The sequence below is a fragment of the Gopherus evgoodei genome, chromosome 11, assembly GCF_007399415.2.
Source record: "Gopherus evgoodei ecotype Sinaloan lineage chromosome 11, rGopEvg1_v1.p, whole genome shotgun sequence".
In the NCBI taxonomy this organism is placed as follows: domain Eukaryota; kingdom Metazoa; phylum Chordata; order Testudines; family Testudinidae; genus Gopherus; species Gopherus evgoodei.
In genome coordinates, this window is record NC_044332.1 from 12,433,398 (window position 1) to 12,453,192 (window position 19,795).

The 19,795-nt window shown below is 44.0% G+C and overlaps 1 protein-coding gene across 3 annotated transcripts in view; it reads right to left on the bottom strand.

Annotated features, from left to right (window-relative positions):
• VWC2L (von Willebrand factor C domain containing 2 like) overlaps positions 1-19,795 on the bottom strand; it is a 133,781-nt gene that overhangs the window by 88,497 nt on the left and 25,489 nt on the right. For all 3 annotated transcript variants that reach the window (XM_030579563.1, XM_030579561.1, XM_030579562.1), the window contains exon 3: positions 14,097-14,226. In XM_030579563.1, the coding sequence (XP_030435423.1) occupies positions 14,097-14,226 (130 nt within the window). The remainder of the gene's footprint in view (positions 1-14,096; positions 14,227-19,795) is intronic.

Below are 19,795 nucleotides of genomic sequence, written 5' to 3' on the forward strand. Positions count from 1 at the left end.
CAGCCCTGCCCCCGCCATCCTCCCTCCCCTGCAGCCTCACATTGGGGGTGGGGTGGGATAAGGGGCAGGAGGTCCCAGGGGATGGAGACCAGGGGGTGGTTGGATGGGGCAGAGGTTCGGGGGGGACGGTCAGGGGATGAGGAGCAGGAGGGGTTGGGTAGCGGGGTGGGGTCCTGGGGGGTGGTTAAGGGCAGGGGTCTGGATAGAGGTTGGGGCAGTCTGGGGACAGGGAGCAGGAGGGTTGGATAGGGGGTGGGATCTCGTGCGGTGGTTAGGGGCGAGAGTGCTGGGAGGGGGTGGTCAGAAGACAAGGAGCAGGGGGGTTGGATGGGTTGGGGATTCTGAGGGGGGCAGTCAGAGGGTGGGAAGTGGGAGGGGACAGATGGGGGCAGGAACCAGGCTGTTTGGGGAGGCACAGCCTTCCCTACCTGGCCCTCCATACAGTTTTGGAACCCTGATGTGGCCCTCGGGCCAAAAAGTTTGCCCACCCTTGGGCTATACTGAGAAATGCTCATGCAGTATTGCTATGATTAATCTTGTTTTGTTTTGAGGTCCATCAACTACCCACACCTACATAGGGGCAAATTCTGAAGTCCTTGCTCAGTCTTTACTCCTGTAACGAAGCAGCTTGTTCCAGTAGATAGACGAGACTGGGTTCTATTCCTGTCTCTGCCACTGACCTACTCTGTAACCACGGGCAAGTCACTTCCCATCTCTGCATCTGTTTCTTCTATCTTTGCCCATTTAAACTGTAAGCTCTTCAGGGCAGGGAATGTCTCTCACCATATGCATGCACAGCACCAAGGACAAAAGGAGTTTTATCTCTGTTGGGGTCTCTGGGTGATATCTGGTATGTTTCATGGCTAACAGAGAAGTTAGATAAGAACCTAAATTGCTCTTGCTGGAAGGTTCAGAATGATAAAACAGGCCTATGCCTGTGCTGCAGCTGGGAACGTGCTTCCCAGCTCGAGTAGATAGACTTGCCCCAGCTCTGCTCAACCTTTGCTAAAAATAACAGTGTAGCTGTAGCGGCATGGACAGCAGCTGGTACTAGCCACCTGAGTACAAACCCGTCCAGACCCCTAGACAGGTACTTAGGTGGCTAGCCTAAGCTATTGCCTGTACTGCCTGCATCTGGCTACTTGAGCTGGGACGCACACTCCCAGCTCCAGTGAAGACATACTCAGAGAGAACCAAAGAAGGCTGCATCCTAAAACAGAGAGGTAAAACTCACTCTGCCTTACCCTCCATTGGCTAGCTGCTGGCTGACTGCTGAGATCTAGAATTGCTAGCTTCCCTACAGAACCCCCTAGCCTGCAAACAGGACCAGGAATCCCCCCTGCCCTGCCACACACACTCACACTCTGATAGCTTGCAATTCCAACACAGTCCTCAATACACCAGCCTACTATGGTCACATCAGCATAAAAGTTACCACTTCCTATGGCATCAGTGAGAGCTTTTCCCATGCAAGAACTTGGGGAGGCCTGCAGGAAGAGTCTGCAGGCTCCTGGGGAACTGTGCACTCCTCCAAGGGAAGCCCAAATGAAAACAACATTCCCCTCTTCTTTACCCCATGGTTTTATACGCACATTAGGATGACCAAGCCCAGGCATCTGAATCCTGCTGAGCTTTGCTTAGCACAAGCCTGGAGGAATTCACTACAACCTTGTAGAAGGTTTTCCTCTATTTGTTTGTTTTTTAAAATCAGCCCTTAGTTTTCAGTTCAGAGAAAGAGAAGCAGCTCAGCATTCCGTTCCACCAATGACACCTTGACACCGACTACTTATTGCAGCACAGAGAGGATGAAAACACCCACAGGGAGCGGAGGACGATGTGAGCTAACCCAAAGGGCGAGGGGTTGGGCCAACACACTGGAGTGAAATAGATGACGATGATTAATTGCAACTGGCATGCCTTTGAGCAGCAAGGGTGTGGAGTTCCCCATGTTGCCATGCTGAAGGTGTCTCTGTTTCTCACATCAATTTCTTCGTGTGCTTTATTTTCATGTTTTCAGCCTCTCAGCGCTGCAATAACTGGTTGGTGCCAAGGTGTCATTTTTGGAATGGAATGCTGAGGGGCCTCTCTTTCACGTAATTCATTTCCTGCAGCAAAAAGTGCAAATTGCCTGGCAGATTAAGAGCTGATGAAAAGAAAAAAATTAAGAGGAAAATTGTCACTTGCATATACTTGTACATATATATAGTACAAAGTTAACCCCGTTCATTCACCTGCAGCAAAGGAGCATCACCTCCATAACTTACTTGCCAATCTTTTCCCCGGGCAGGAAGAAGTGCTGTTACAAATTGCAGGTCCCTCTGGAAAACCAGTTCCACAAAGCTCACAAGCTTTCTGCTCTACTTGGGAGATGTCCAGTCTGGGAGACTATGGTCTTCCTCTGTGAGCACGTCAGGGTTTGGGATGAAAGACTCACCTTAGTCAAGGACATAGAGGTCAATGGTAATTGGGACGAATTGCAACATGGATTTACTAAAGGTAGATCGTGCCAAACCAATCTGATCTCCTTCTTTGAGAAGGTGACGGATTACTTAGATAAAGGAAATGCGGTAGATCTAATTCACCTCAATTTCAGTAAGGCATTTGACACGGTTCCGCATGGGGAACTGTTAGTTAAATTGGAAAAAATGGGGATGAATATGGAAGTTGTAAGGTGGATAAGGAACTGGTTAAAGGGGAGACTCCAGCGGGTTGTATTGAAGGGTGAACTGTCAGGCTGGAAGGAGGTTACTAGTGGAGTCCCTCAAGGATCGGTTTTGGGACCGATCTTATTTAACCTTTTTATTACTGACCTTGGCACAAAGAACGGGAATGTGCTAATAAAGTTTGCGGATGACACAAAGTTGGGGGGTATTGCTAACATGGAGAAGGACAGGGATACTATTCAGGAAGATCTGGACCACCTTGTAAACTGGAGTAAGAGTAATAGGATGAAATACAATAGTGAAAAGTGCAAAGTCATGCACTTAGGGATTAATAATAAGAATTTTAGATATACGTTGGGGACGCATCAGTTGGAAGCGACGGAGGAGGAGAAGGACCTTGGGGTATTGGTCGATAGCAGGATGACTATGAGCCGCCAATGTGATACGGCTGTTAGAAAAGCAAATGCGATTTTAGGATGCATTAGGCGAGGTATTTCCAGCGGGGATAAGGATGTGTTAGTACCGTTATATAAGGAGCTGGTGAGACCCCATCTGGAATATTGTGTGCAGTTCTGGTGTCCCATGTTCAAGAAGGATGAATTCAAACTGGAACAGATCCAGAGACCGGCTACTAGGATGATCCGAGGAATGGAAAACCTGCCTTATGAAAGGAGACTCAAAGAGCTTGGCTTGTTTAGCCTGGCCAAAAGAAGGCTGCGGGGGGATATGCTTGTTCTATATAAATATATCAGGGGCGTTAACGTTAGGGAGGGAGAGGAATTATTTAAGTTTAGTTCTAATGTAGGCACGAGGACGAATGGGTACAAACTGGATATTAGGAAGTTTAGACTTGAAATTAGACGAAGGTTTCTAACCATTAGGGGAGTGAAGTTTTGGAACAGCCTTCCGAGGGAAGTAGTGGGGGCAAAAGACTTATCTGGTTTCAAGACTAAGCTTGATAAATATATGGAGGGGATGTTATGATAGGATAGTTTAATTTGGGCAATTGATCTTGGATTATCACCAGATAAGTCTGCTCAATTGTCTGCAGGGAGATGTTGGATGGGATGGGAACTGAGTTACTGCAGAGAATTCCTTCTTGGGTGCTGGCTGGTGAGTCTTGCCCACATGCTCAGGGTTTAGCTGATCGCCATATTTGGGATCGGGAAGGAATTTTCCTTCAGGGCTGATTGGCAGGGTCCCTGGAGGTTTTTCGCCTTCCTCTGCAGCGTGGGGCATGGGTCGCTTGCTGGTGGATTCTCTGCAGTTTGAGGTCTTCAAACCAGTTTTGAGGATTTCAATAACTCAGTCCTGGATTAGGGGTTGTATAAAAGTGTATGGGTAGGGTTCTGTGGCCTGCCTTGTGCAGGAGGTCAGACTAGATGATCATATTGGTCCCTTCTGACCTATGAGTCTATGAGTCTATAAAGACATGTTTAGCCAAGCCAGTGGGAGTTCTGCAAGCTTAAGAACCAAGGATGCTGCTTAAATGTATGATAATGTCCAGAACAAGATTACTGGAATGATCGCATTCTAAATGGCGTGTGGGCAGATGAGTGAGAATAAGACAGAAGCCCAGGTCTGAAATTAGTGACTGTACCAGGTAGTCTGAGAAGATGGAGGGCTGGGGGCAGGGGAAACACGGAGACAAAACTTCTAAGTGCGTTTTTCATTCTAATTTCTCCCAAACTCATTTAGCTCTAATAGTTAATTCATATTTTTATTCTATTCTCTTTGTGCCAGAAACTCCTTATTTCATGTAAAGGGAGCACCTCAGACATCAATTATTCGACATATCAATCCCTTTTACACATTCTCTGTTCTACATAAAAGTAGGCACCAATAAGAGGCATTAAACATTCATTAAATTAGTAATACATGAAACCAGCTCTTTTCATACAGCTCTAACTAATAATCCAAATTCGGTAGAGGAGCAAAGTAAACCCTTCTGTAATTCTTTCAGAAAGCTTGAGCACTAGAGCATCTTTCATAGTTTGCTTCTCAGTAGTAGACATAGTCAATGGCTGGATCCTTAGCTGGTGTAAATCAGTGCAGGTCTATTAGCTTCAATGGGGCTGCACTGATTTTCACCAGCTGACAATCTGATCCTAGGTCTCTAAGGCAGCCAAATGGTTTGCAGTAGCATAACTGGATACAAACATCATGCATACTCTTCTAAATTACACTGATGATTTGATTGCCCTGGGAATAATAATGACATGCCTGCTTTAATTTTAGTACCTTCTGAACTGCTCCTGTTCTGTCAGTGTACCTATGCTCCCAACCTGAGCTTGATGTACACGGCCCAGACGTACTGCCTTGGACATAGGGAGATGGTGGAATCTGAAGACTCTTCTCAGTGTAAAGGATTAACAGTGATTCCCAAGTTTTTGCACAAAGTTTTAACAAAGTTGTCCCATGGGCTTTTCTCAACCTGTATTTCTTACCATAGCAAGGAATCCTAGCATATACTGCATATTTCCCAGATCCTCAGTCTCTCTTTTCTGGATCAGTTCTTTGCCTACCACACTAATCCACACCTTTTTGGTTAAAGCAGCTCGATAGGCCAAATCCTTAGTTGTTGTAAATTAAAGTGGCTCCACTGACTGCAATTCACACCAGATGAAGATCTGGCCCAGTCTTTCTTTGCTAACAACAATTATGACTTCCAGGCATATAAATGGTTGTTTTCTTCTGTGGCTTTAAGTGTATGCAAATAGATTCTACCATCCCAGCTAGCACCTTGGATTCAAACACCTTAGGAGAGACAGGAGATACCAATAAGTAGAGGACATTCTTTATCTGTTCCCTTTAGCCTTGCCACAGCCCGAGTGAAAAATTAATTGGCCACCAACTACCTAGCCTTTTAAATGGCATATCTTTCTGTGTGCCCATAACCTGACCAAATATTTAGCTTCTTCAAGATGATTATGCTAGAAGAAAGGAGTTAACAAAAAGAAGAAGAAAAAAAGAATAATAATAGTTCTGTAAGAGGTGTGATCTTCCACCAGGCCTCCAGATGCTATTCTGCTTCTCTTACCCCAGAAATTCTATGATGAACTCAAAAGCAACCTAATTTCCAAAGGTATCTATTCCTAATATACATTAATTCCGTTCACCTCTTTGGGGACCGTCGCCTTGTTGTGATGAAGGGACTTGCATGTTCCAATGAGCCTCAGAGCTAAGTTGTTGGGAGCATCATGTTCCTGGTAGGGTCTCCCAAGAAGAACAGGTCTGAGGGGAGGTCCCAGACAAAGCATGGTCCAATCCCCCAAGTCCTCAACAGTGGATCAGGAGGAAGAGGGTCCTCGGATCTCAACAGCTCTGAAAGCGGATGAAGGCTGCAGCAAGTGGAGATCTCCAGTTGTTTCAGACTTTCCCTGCCACTGGGCTCCAGACCTCCAACTTATCATGGCTGTGTGGTTGCTGTAGGTGCACCAGCTTCCCCACGCTAAAAGAAATCATGCGCAGGTTTCTACCACAGAAAATAACATCTTTCCAACCTTCCAAGCCCTGTGGCGATGGTCTGGTGGTGACGGTGACAGGATCAGTGAATTTGGCAGTCCCTGGCTATGAATCTGCACATGGGTAGTGGTAGTGAGATGGTCATCTGGCACCTGGACAAGACAGGAGTGCAATCGGCAGCTACTATAGCGACTGGACAGTCCTCTTTAGGATCCCCTGTGCTCACCACACATGGGGAGAGGGTTAGAAAAGGTGACCTAAACCGAGTTGTTTCATACCCTAGAGCCTGCACCCCCAGTCAGAGCCCTCATTCCCCCACACCCAACCCTCTGTACCAGTCCTGAGCCCCCTCCCACACTCCAAACCCCTTGGCCCCAACCCCACCACATGAGTTTCGTTATGTGCACCAATATGAAAGTGATGTGTCACACATTACCTCTATATTGGTGCACATAACAAAATTTATTCTGCACATGGACGTAAAAGATTAGAGCGAACAATGGGGCTGCAGCCGATTTAGTTCAACATTTCATTAATGATGTAGATGAAGGGATGGATTGCACCCTTGGCAAGTTTGTGTATGACAGTAAGCTTGGGGGAGAGGTAGATATGCTGGAGGGTAGGAATAGGGTCCAGAGTAACCTAGACAAATTGGAGGATTGAGCTAAAAGAAATCTGATGAGGTTCAACAAGGACAAGTGTGGAGTCCTGCACTTAGGATGGAAGAATCCCATGCACTGCTACAGGCTGGGGACCGACTGACTAAGTGGCAATTCTGCAGAAAAGGACCTGGAGATTACCGTGGCTGAGAAGCTGGATATGAGTCAACAGTGTGCCCTTGTTGCCAAGAAGGCTAACGGCATATTGGGCTGCATTAGTAGGAATATTGCCAGCAGATTGAGGGAAGAAATTATTTCCCTCTATTCGGCACTGGTGAGGCCACATCTGGAGTACTGTGTCCAGTTTTGGGCCCCCCACTACAGAAAAGAAGTGGACAAATTGGAGAGAGTCCAGCGGAGGGCAACAGAAATGATGAGGGATTTGATAGCAGCTTTCAACTACCTGAAGGGAGTTTCCAAAGAGGATGGAGCTAGGCTGTTCTCAGTGGTGGCAGATGGCAGAGCAAGAAGCAATGGTCTCAAGTTGCAGTGGGGGAGACCTAGATTGGATATTAGGAAAAAGCTATTTTACTAGGAGGGTGGTGAAGCACTGGAATGGGTTACCTAGGGAGGTAGTGGAATCTCCATCCTTAGAGGTTTTTAAGGCCCGCCATGACAAAACCCTGCCTGGGATGATATAGCTGGTGTTGGTCCTGCTTTGAGAAGGGGACTGGAGTAGATGACCTCCTGAGGTCTCTTCCAATCCTAATCTTCTATGACTCTATGATAAATTAACTCAAACCCAAAATAATCAGTAGTGCGTTTATATTCTAAATAAATTAAGAAAGAAGCTTAGGTGAAATGTGGATTTCTATTCAAGGAAATAAATTGTTATTTACATTAATTTGTGCCCATGCCCTCAAAGATAAGGATATTTGTAGGGAATTATTAATATTTATAGCCTATTAAAATAAATATACATAACAACTGTGCCCGATTCTGGCCTCTTTACCCAGGTAAAACTCCAACTGAAATCAATGGGACCCTTCCTTGAGTACAGAGGAAAGAATCAGACTTTGCATTTTAAAATCTGTATCAACTGTGATAATTTAAAACTTTAATTACAGACACGGTGACAGATTATCTATGAAACATCTTTCTCCTACCCAATATTTCATTGTGAATCTCGCCAATAGTCTATGCAGCTAGTAAATAAGCACAGTTGCTGGAAAGTATTTAATTGTAGATGTGTTAGGTTTCATCTGTTTTGTTGTGTGTAACTAATTACCTTCTTGAGGGTTAGTGGCAACAAAAATAAAATTAAAGTGAAAGCCAGAGCCCAAATCAGAAATGTACAAGGCTTATCTTGCTCATCCCTCCTGAAAATGAAAATGCCAGGGCACAGTCTAATATTTTAGCAACTGCATTAATGTGCATGTAAGTGGGTGAGAAAGCTTTTGCTCTGAAAAAAATTTCACACTTTAGTGGAGAAAAATGTGAACTAGTCTAGGGCTGCATTTATTGGATTTTTAAATTAATTTCTGTGACATAGGCATGCCACAAAAGCCCCAGTGATGAATTCTTGCTAATGTCAAGATTATTTTGGGAAAGAATTTTAAAACAGTGCCTATAATTCGTGAAAATAGGAGACCTCTGGGAATTCATTGCATCGTCTTATTTTGCCCTTTCCTTGTTTTCACTCACAACTACACTTCCCAAACCAGTCTAGTTTCTTTTAATTTTAAAATGCATCTGGATTTTTCTTCAGCAGAGCAGTGAATGAGAAGTGGGATGCAAACCTGACATGGAACTTTATCAAGCAGAGCCAATTTAGAGCAGTGGGTAAAGATCACACTCGAACTAACAAAACAGCATAGGGAAAAAACAACCTATTTTGTCTTCCCCGAGGGCTATAGTCTACAGCCGAGCTGTTCTCCTTGTTTGACATTAAAACATAAGATCCAAATCCTCAAGTCCTAATGCAGGACTTGGTCCTAGGCAAACAATCTTGTGCATGGGGAAGTTTCTCTCATCTTGTGCATTTTTTTCCCATGATCCAAAGGCGATAACTGTTAAGGGACAGAGACAAAAGCGAGAAGAGCCCATTTAACTTGGACAGCAGCTTAAATCAGATTAAAAGAATTGGAATCATAAACTTAAAAAAAAGAAAAAAAGACAGGCTGTACTAGAGTGTATTCAAGAGGATTTAAGGGATCATAAAGAGCAACCTACCAATTATCCTTAGGAAAGAGCTTTAAAGTATGTCCAACCACTGATCTTAAGCTCTGGCTCTGAGACTGGGTACTTCACTCACCACTTGCCCACTTCAAGAAAGGCCTTTGGTGAGAGTAAATATGGAAGTTGTGTTAAGTGACAAGAAGCAAACAAGGGGACAGACCAATCTGAGAATATGACCTGGCTGACTGGGAGACAATCGCTCGGATGCTCAGTAGTATCCAAGGGTGTGGCTCCACCAATTTCAGCTGAATGACTTTAGCTGCAATTCTGACCCTTAATTAGCAACAAGAAGTGGTGAAAAAGGTGGGTAGAGTCTCATGCCGCACGTTGGAGATGGAAGGGTCCAATACCACATGACATCTCATGCCGGACGTTGGAGATGGAAGGGTCTAAGAGCACATGACATCTCATGTTGGACATTGGAGACAGAAGGGTCCAAGAGCACATGACATCTCATGCTGGACGTTGGAGACGGAAGGGTCCAAGAGCACATGACATCTCATGCTGGATGTTGGAGATGGACGGGTCCAAGAGCACATGACAAAATATAATATGAGAAATAACAATGCACTCCCATGTGCAGAAAGACCTAGGTGAAAAAGCTCTGGGGACATCTTAGTGGGAATTTTCTTACATAGACTGCTGCTCTTGCTTCAGTGTGAAATGAGTGGATAGTTTTCTTGTTGAGAATAAAGTAAAGCCCAGGGGGCAGGAGGGACATCACAGACCATGGCAGTCGTGAGCTTGATTTAAATAATAACAGGCAAGTTTAAGATCATGTAGAGACGAAAGTTAACAATAGTTGACAGACTTTTATCTGGAAAAGTCAAAATGACCATAAAGAAGAACTTGGGGCAATAATGTTGTATTCTGTCACTCCTGGAGAACTGGAAATCCAGTAACCTTTCATCTTAAGTCAAAAACCCTGTACAGTACCTGAAGCCATCACCCTCAAAATTTACTGGGACAATTTGGACGATGGGACATAAAAGAAGAAATGTTTCCTCCCAAATTTTAGCCTTGCAGTGAACTCTGCCTACTGTATGTGCAACTTGATTAAGCTGCCTGATACAACAAGCTTTGCAGCCACTTCACTGAATTTTTCAAAGCACAAGATAACGGTTGTATTTCTTTTGACAATTAGGAGTAAATCTCCAGACCCTCATGTTCAGGATGCAGGGGAAAGGAATTGATATTGGCTGCTTATGAATCTTCAGGTCAGGTATGGTAGAGTCAACACATTTCTGCATTAACCTTACTTCTGTACAGCGCTTCTGTCCTTGGCAACACATAATTAAGACGGCCATGAAAATTATTCTCAATGTATCAAAAGGAAATTATTCTCCAGTTAATGACAGCAACATACAAGCAAGCTACACTGCTTACAAAAGAAAGAACAGCAAAGGACATGGGGCTCTATCTTAACCAACAATAATGGCTTTTCCAGCTAAATTCATAAGGAATAACTTTTCAGATGAGAACCTGCATCGCACACTGCTCTGCAGATACAATTATATCCACAAATATCCTTCATTTGCCTTTATAAGACAATAACCAGACAAGCAGTAATACTGAGCTGAAATCTTTTGATCACAACGTATCTTTCCACTGAAATATTTTTTTTAAATGGAAAACAAAAGCTGTAGGGTGGGGGAAAAATTGTATCACTCTGTTAAGTGAGACTGTCAAACAGAATTATCCATGAGCGCTTTTGTGAAACTTATCTTTAATTGACTGTGTGCAGTGGAGTTTTCAGAAATAAAAGCTTGGTCTGAACATGGCTAGCTGGCTTCTTCCTGAAAGTGATGCAAAACCTCATTTTAGCATATGTCAGAGGGATTCGGAAGGTGAGGTGACACATTTGATATCTTTCCACGGTTTTGCGAACAAGATAGCAAGGATTTCATAGATTCATAGATTCCAAGGTCAGAAGGGATCATTGTGTGCATCTAACCTGACTCCTCTAGATCACAGACCATAGAAGTTCCCCAAAATTATTCCTAGAGCAGATCTCTTAGAAAAACATCCAGTCTTGATTTAAAAATGGTCAGCAATGGAGACTCCACCATGATCCTTGGTAAACTGTTCCCATGATTAATTACACATTACACCTTTCTCTGCTAGATTTACGTATGGACTGCAATCATGTCACCCCTAAACCTTTTTGTTAAGCTAAATGATTGAGCTCCTTGAGTCAGTCACTGTAAGACAGGTTTTCTAATCCTTTAATCAATCTCATGGCTTCTCTCCGAACCCTCCTCAATTGATCAACATCCTTCTTGAATGGTGGGCACCAGAACTGGACACAGGATTCCAGCAGCCATCACTCCAGTGCCAAATACAGAATTAAAATAAGTTCTCTGCTCATACTCGAGAGTCCACTGTTTATGCATCCCAGGATCGCATTAGCCTTTTTGGCACAGCATTGCACGGGGAGCTCATGTTCAGCTGATTATCCGTCCCAACCGCCAAACTTTTTCAGAGTCCCTGGTTCCCAGGATACACTCCCCCAAGATGATAGGTCATCTATCGTGATGGCCAATAGAAACAATAATGCCAAAGAGGAATGACTGAGTCTGCTCATCATGTTTCTTATAATAACAAAGCCATGACATGGACAGACAGATAACCAGTGAGCCTTAATCTCCCATATTTCTTCCTCACCATCCTCCCTTGCCTCAGAAACCCACCGTCCTTAACAGACCTGGGCTCTTGATCGTAAATGGCTTGGGGTGAGTATAATAATTGTACCTAGCTCTAACAAAGCACTTTTCACCAGTAGATCTCAAAGCGCTTTGCAAAGGAGGTCAGGATCATTATCCCCATTCCACACAGGGGGAAGCTGAAGCACAGGGAGATGAAGTGATTTGCCCAAGGTCACCCAGCAGACCAGTAGCAGAGATGGCTCTTCAGAGTACAGCCTGCAGGCTGACTCCACTAACTTGTTTCTTGAAGATCCCTCTGCGGGGGAGGAATGATCAGCCTGCAGCCTGCATTCTGAGGGCAACAGATGAGCAGGAAGTAGAAGGTCACTGAGCTTCCATAGTAGACAAGGTGCAGAGTTGAACTTGGGCCTGCTGGGGGGACAGCGTAGCTCTGGGGAGGGATCGGGTGGGGAAGCTGACTGGTCTCATTCTGATGCTGATCTCTTTCACTGGGTTTGTTTGAAGATCACTTGAACTTTCATTTCTGGGAAGCTTAAACCTGGAAGCAAACACCCACCTGGAGTAAACCACAGAAAGGAAACTGAGTGCTGAAACCAACAGATGAGGTACAGATCTAATCAGAGCTCATTGGAGTACAAGGATTCATCCTTGGACAGTAAATGCTTCAGGGACTCAACAGGCCAAATATAGAGGTGAGGTATACGATGACGCAAACTACATTGTGATAGCATGTGTAAGTGATTCTCATTGGACCTAAGGGAGCCTAAATTACACTCACACACACATTGAGAACTCAGAAGGTTAAAGTTACATTTTCCACATAGCTGTGTTTTCTGCTACAGCCTTCTCTTAGATTCCTTGGTACGTAAGCTATTGAGCATAAAACACAGACTTAGTGGGTCACATTCAGAGATGCTGTCTCAAACTGATGAAAAAAATAGTAATTATTTTTCTGAGAAATATAAACAAATGTTATCTTTGTCAAAATTTCCCATAAAATTCTGGGGGTTTTTTTGTTTTTTTTTTTACAAAAAACTGAAACTATCGGTAACATTTTTGTTCTTTTAATAACATTTTTGGTTTTTTAAAAAAAGGGTTTTGGTTAAAAGTTTTGCGTTTCCAAATTCCATTTTTGGTAAAAATTTTCAGTTAAAAAATCTACTAACACCTTTTACTGAAAAAAAATATATATTTTTTAGTTTCAGAGGCAGGGTTTGGAAAGGGAGGTGTGTAAAGATGAGAACTTTTTATTGTCAGTGACGTTTTTGTGCAAACATTTTCATTTTTGACCAAAAGCCACAATGAAAACATTTCACACAACTCGAGAGATGTGTAGGGAGTGGAAGTTCCACATTGATAAGAAGATACGGACACAAGTCTGAGAGTATTACTGGACCTGTGATCTTACTGAGTATAAGCTGGCATAACTCAAAGGTGAAGTGGGCTGGAAGACAGTATAAGTTACACCTGCTTAGACTCACCTCTGAATTTCTCCCAATGTGTGACTAAAGAGAATGTCTCAAAGGGTGAGATGTGGCCAGGATAGACTCAGTGCCACTGTAAATGCTACTTAGGTAAGTACTAGCAGAAATGAATGGAGACAAATGATACTGAATTACACTTAGCCTAAGGTTAAGGCTCCGTTCCCTTCCATTCTCCAGTGAACGCATACAGCTACAAAGTGGGCTTTACAAAACGAGGATCTGATTGGCTGATTCTGACTCTATGGTGTAATGCCACCCTAAAAATGCCCAGAAGCCGACCTCACTGAATGAAGTCATAATGTCAGTCATGTTACCGCAATGGTTAGAGATGCTTTGTATCCTGACACAGGCTCCCCGCTTTGTGTGCTATTGTTACGGCAGTGGTGATATTATGGCACAAGTGGTGCACTGGGCATCTGTCAATGGAAAATAAATGCTTGCAGTACAAACGCTGACCAGTGGCAAATAATAACGTACATCACCCAGGGCCCAACCCTGCTTTCACCGAAACCAATGGGAGTTCTGCTACTGACTTCAATGAGAGCAAGAGCAGCCTACTGACCTTAGACAAATGTTGACCCCTCTCATCTCAGTCTAGAGCCTAATGCTGCTCCCCTTACTCACGCAAATAGTCCAACTGCCTTTAAGTGGGACTAAGTGTGGGAGCAAGGTAAGCAGGAATTAGCCCTTAGAGAGCGGAAATTCTCACCTGGACTGATCCTCACTAGTTTTAGGGCCCATGCTACAAACCCTTGCTCGGGTGAACAGTCCCATTGACTTCAGTGAGATGACTCATGCGAGGAAGAGTGTCCTTGAGTTGCAGTCATGGAAGTTGCTAACTAAAGCACACACACAATGAGAAGGAACAAACATCGACCTTTGCCAGGCACGGTAGTTTCTGGGCTGCGTGTAGGTAATAAAAAAATCTTTACAGTATTTTGCTGTTACCTCTTCTTTAAAGCTAATACAGTGCATTCTTACCATTTTTGCAGACAGGACAACACTGTTCTGGTTCATAGACTGGGTTGACACACTCAGGAACTGCGCAGTCTGCTACAACACAGTGAACTTCATTGCTGGGCTCACAGCGACACCATTCACATGGAGAGGGCTAGGAACAAATCTAAAATTAGCCCATTTCCTCCTGCAGCTTAAACGTTTGTAACATTTATATGTTGCCATAAGACAAGACATCTGCGTTTAATACGACTTCACTGCATTCATTCATCATGTGCAACACAAATTAGCCTTGTAAAATTGTAAAGTTTGAAATACTTCTAAAAGTGCTAAGGAGAATGCTCAGAATTAGATCTGTTTTAAGGAACATGCTTGTACTTTGTCCATTGTCACACTTACCTCTCTGTTATAAAAGGACCCAGACCAGGCCAGGAGGACTGAAACAAGTCACCAGTCTGGCTTTGGTTTGAAGACATATGAGTGCATGTCACAGATCGTATTCCTTTGCTCATCTGTTGCCTTCTGGTGAGCATGTCTGGTGTTAAAAGTTATAAGAGCAGGGTTCTAGTAAACCTCAGCTCCGTGGCTGCTCTCGGGAAGGGAGCAGAGGGACTGCATGATGTTCAAATGCATATTCATGTCACATGCAAACTCACGGTCGCAAACCAACCTAATGCCCTGAGTGTGTTGCCGCCAGATCAGCTGGCTCAGAAGCTGGACTCTTCACAGTGTGGCAGCCTCGGGTTAGAGTGGATACATTTTTCAGAATCAAGAAGAATTTATGTTGCTTTCCTTGTGGAGCAGGGATTGTATTTTTGTTCTGTGTTTGCCCAGTGCCTAGAACAAGAGGGCCTGATTGGGTCCCCCAAAGCACCACCACAATATAAACAATAAATAAATAAATAATTTTCTAGTCACACCCTCAAGAAGGTACTTAAGCATATGCCCAAGAAGAAGCTCTGAGTAATCCCACTGAAGTCAATGAGTTAGGTAGGAACCAACTGAACTGGTTACATTTTAGGACTGTCAGTCTAAAGGGTGTGCCTTGAACATGGAAGAGAGAGTTGTCTTCACCTCACTTGCCTTCTCTTTTAATGGGGAGCTGAAGAAATCTGTTTTAAAAAATAAAAAAGTCACTGTTTCAGGTCTCTAAAACAACAAGTGTGTGCATGCATATGAGACAGCCACATGCACACATACAACTGGAGAATGAGTGTGTGGCAGGCTGGTGTGTGAAATCTCCAGCAATCTAGCGTGCTGCGCACCAAGTATCCATGTGGACAATGCTGCTGCACACTCAGAAATCCATAGTGCACTTTGATCTACTCTAAACAGCTTAGCACACAAGAGAGCTTCCAGTGTGTGGAGCAGGAGCCACACAACCAGTTTGTGTGCCACACACGTGAGTGCTGTTTTTACACCCCAGCACGTCACGCACTAATGCTCCGTCCAGCTATGCCCTTAGATAGACTGGGGAGAGGGAGTGGGACGAAGGGTGGGGAAGAGAAATAAAAGTGACTGATTAGCGCATGTGAAAACCAAACCACTAGGAGATCATTTCATTCCGTTACCTGTCAGACACTGAATTCAGGCCTCTTCTGAAACAGCTGATCCCCTCACTAGCAGCTAAACTAACAGATGGAAGGTACTGGTGCAAACTCTTCCTTCCATCACATAAGCAGAAAGCTGCAATAATGCCATTGAATTCAATGGAATTCCTCCAAATTAAATGAGAGCAGAATGCGGATGAAATGTTTCAGATCGTGGTGATGTCTCTTGCTCATTTGTACAAGACATACAGAACACCCTGAGTTCTGGTCTTGGCAGGTAAAAAGCTTTTCTGTTCACCTCTAAGGGGCTCCATATGTCTTGAATCAAATAATTTATGCCCAGGGAATTCATTTCCACCCTAAAATGGACTGATTAACGCATCCTCGCTTTGTCTGAATGTCTGCAGCCTGTAATCCCCATCAACTCTCATTACTAGTGACTCTGGCAAATTAGATAAAATCAGCACATCCTGAGTTAGGGAAGCAGTCTGTGGAGGTGGAAATCCTCTGTCTAATTATCTTCCCTCATTCTATTCTGCTTTGATTTCTATCTGCAGTACCAGGAAGCTAAATTTCTTTTACCAGCTTTTCTTATTCAAGTCTATTTAATAACAATAAAAACAACACAGAAGAAACCCGAACTACTTGCCCAGGGATCAATAAGAAAATTACTGTCTTGTTTTTCCCCAATTTAACCAATAGTTATATGGAATAGTCCAGCTAGATCTTATGCTATATTGAGACCTTCATTAACACTTCCTTGAGAATTTCTCCCTGCCACAAAGTTACATTGGTTTTTGTGATGCAGAGCTGCTAGCATTGCAAGGTATTCTACTGCATATGCCTGAGATTGAAGCGCATCAGCAGATGTAGAAGATGCCGCTAAATGACTCTGCACTGAGTAAATGAGACATGACATGTATATCTTTTGATTCTGTGTTGTTAGTGTTACCTAAAAATGACACTGTAATAAAATGTGATGTTATTTGACACTGGAAGCAGCTGTTGGGATGGGAGAACTTTACACAGTTATAAGATGGAAAGAACTCTTCAATTCTTCGGACAATGAACATTCTGCAGAAGAAAAGAGGATGTTCGATGTATGTCACCCCCTCTTTGAAACTCTCCACCAGCTTCCTATTCCCCACCACATGAAGTTCAGCCTACTCGTTCTTGCCTTTACACCCATCCTTAACCTCACCCTTTATACTCACTAGTCTTTTACTGCAGCACTCAAACGTCCCCTCCCCCCCACCAGTGATGCCAAGCTTGCTGACCACTTCTCCAAATGACTCAGTGCTTTCTTCCACATCTTCCCTTATACACAGAACACCCTTCCGGAGCTGACCAGCAAAGCCGCTCCCATCTTGTGTAGGATCTGATCCAAAGCATAGTGAAATCAATAGGATTCTTTTTAATGACATCAATGGGCTCTGGCTCAGAGCCTTAAATTCCTCCTGGGGACACACTTCTTCTGGGATGACTACAGGAAACTAGCTGACTGAGTAGTCTGTTATTTATCTCATGAATGAACTGCTCTTCTATACAGAGAACTGAGTCAAGAGTTGGGAGGAAAGGCCCTGAAACTGAAGCTGGGAATTAGTGCAGGAATTGGGGTTCACATGAGGCACCTCCAGGTCTTTTTCTGACTTCTCTATCCAGCCCATTTGTCCTTATTTTCCTCCAGGCATTAACTGCTCTTCTATTGACCCTACTGAAGTTCTCTTCCAGATGCTGCTGCTTTGTTTGCTTTTTATTCCTATGCAAATATCATATACGGTGAATGCTTTATATAGTGTGCACTGGGTAACTTGGCCAATTTTCAGCAGCACCAGGGTTGGCATTTAAAGGGGTGTCATGCATGGAGCATGGCACCTTGGTAAACAGTTTGTAAATTGGTATTCTCCTGTCCTTATTAAAAACCAGTGATGGGAATGTTTGCTAATGCCTGATATACAAAAAGAGCATTCAGTCATGACACTTGCTTTTAGACAGTGCAAGTAGCCTAACTAGAATCTTTTAGAGCTGATACTTTACAAAAAGCTCTAAGGAGATCAATGAATTCACACCAGTAAAGGGTTACGGGTGGTACAAGATTTTGGGCAAGATTTTTGACAGCATCCTTCTGAAAAAGAACAATGTCTTATAAGAGGGAAGCTGAGGAGGGTACCTAAGGTGGAGCAGAGCTGGGGAAGGGCAGAGGGAGTTGGGGAGCTTCAGCCTAGCAAAGCCCCAGGCTGCAGGCTGAGTTAAGGGCCCACTAAAGGGTACTAAGGCTGCAGAACCGGGAGTAGGCAGAGGCAGCTGGTCCAACCCCCTGGCCGATGATGAATGGTTTACAGACTGCAGTCTGCCCCAGTGAGTGAGGGCTAAATGGAGACTGGCAGTAGCCACTGAGGTAAGGTGAGGGTTCCCCTGGGAGGGGAGATCCAGAATGAGGGGATGCTGCAGTGGGCAGAACCCCTGGACAAAGGGTTGTGGGGTCCAGGAGGGACACGAGTGGGTGAGACACTGGCCTGCAGAGGGCGATCTGGGCTAGAAAGAGCTAATTCCCTGGATGACCAGCAGGAAGCACCACGCCAGTGAGTCATCACCCTACCACAAGACCATACACAGAAAAATCATAGTTCAACTGTCATCTTCTTCCTAGAAGTGGATCTCTCCAGCACAGGCTGGAAGATGTCAGTCTCTTGTCTCAGCAAGTGGGGGACATCTACAGCCAGCAAAGTTCACTTTTTGAAAAGAAAATTAAAAATGGGATAGAGAATACATTTATAGGCAAGGGAGGACAGAAGGATAAATCTGACGTTATAAACCATACCAAGAAGACAACAAAGAGAAAGGAGAGATAATGATTATAGCTCAGTGGGTTAGCTTGCTAAACCCAGGGTTGTAAGTTCAATCCTTGAGGGGGCCACTTAGGGGCCTGGGGCAAAAATCAGTAGTTGGTCCTGCTAGTGAAGGCAGGGAGCTGGACTCGATGACCTTTCAAGATCCCTTCCAGTTCTAGGAGATAAGTATATCTCCAATTATTACTATAGCTTCCCCAATTATTATTACTTCCCCAACATCACGATGATGATATTTATTTCATTTGTGGGGGAATGTGGAAAATTGTTGGGATTCAAATTCCAATATCCCAATTCAACTCTCTAGATTTGGGTGTGGGTTGTGCATGTTCCCCAGATCTAGTCTGGATGCAGTCAAAGATGGTGGCAAAATGGTGAGAATAATTGATCTCAAAAGACTTTGGACATTTCTGTCTAAACCGTGCCAGAAGCATTTGCAAGAGCTCGGCATTGCGGAATCTGAACACAAACTCTAGCCTTAGACTGGCCTGGACCCTGAACACTAGACTAAATCTAATCTAGGTATCACCATCACTTCTTTGGTCACTGACTAGCCGCTTAAGCTCTCTGCCTGTTCCCCAAAACTATGTTGAATACTTGTCTTTACCATGTAGGTTTGCTCTTCAATTGTCTATCACTGGGTATTAAAAATTGTTGCTAAAGCATGGAGCAAGTATCTGTACAATAAATATTACATAGTGACCTTCCTTAAAAGTTCTTCAGTTGCCTTAGATGAAGAGCTCTCTGTCTCTGTCTATTTGTCAAACAATCTTAGGTACTTCTAAGCAAACACGGTTCGAGTGGCAGACAGGCAGTTATCTAAGACCACAGAGGAACTTTCAAATGAAGGATATTTTTTCTTTACTTGTTTGTTCTGTCTTTCAGAGAGAATTTTCTCTATTTTTCACCCCTGTTAATACTGTCACAGTTAACTGGGAGGCTAACTGCACCTCTGGGCCTGCCTGGTCTCTCTGAGAGCAGTTCCTCTCAAGTCTCGGGCCTCTACCCATGACTCGTTTGTCAGTGTGGAATCATATGATTCTCCCAGTTTCAGCCAGGCCATGGGCTGCAGTCCCCTGGGATCAACTGTGGTTACTTCAGCAGGCTTGAGCTGAGTTCAGTACCTGCAGTTCATTTCCCCACAGGGCAATGGCAATGGTAACTGGTAATCCAACAGCCCTCTTAAAGCCACATATAATTGATTTAGCACAAAAGCATTTCCGAGACAACAGATCTTAAAAAGAATAAGCCAGTCTATATGCAGGCCTGCCTCTCCCTAAGGCTTACATTCCCCTGGACATGGAGAAACACCAGCTCTTTCAGA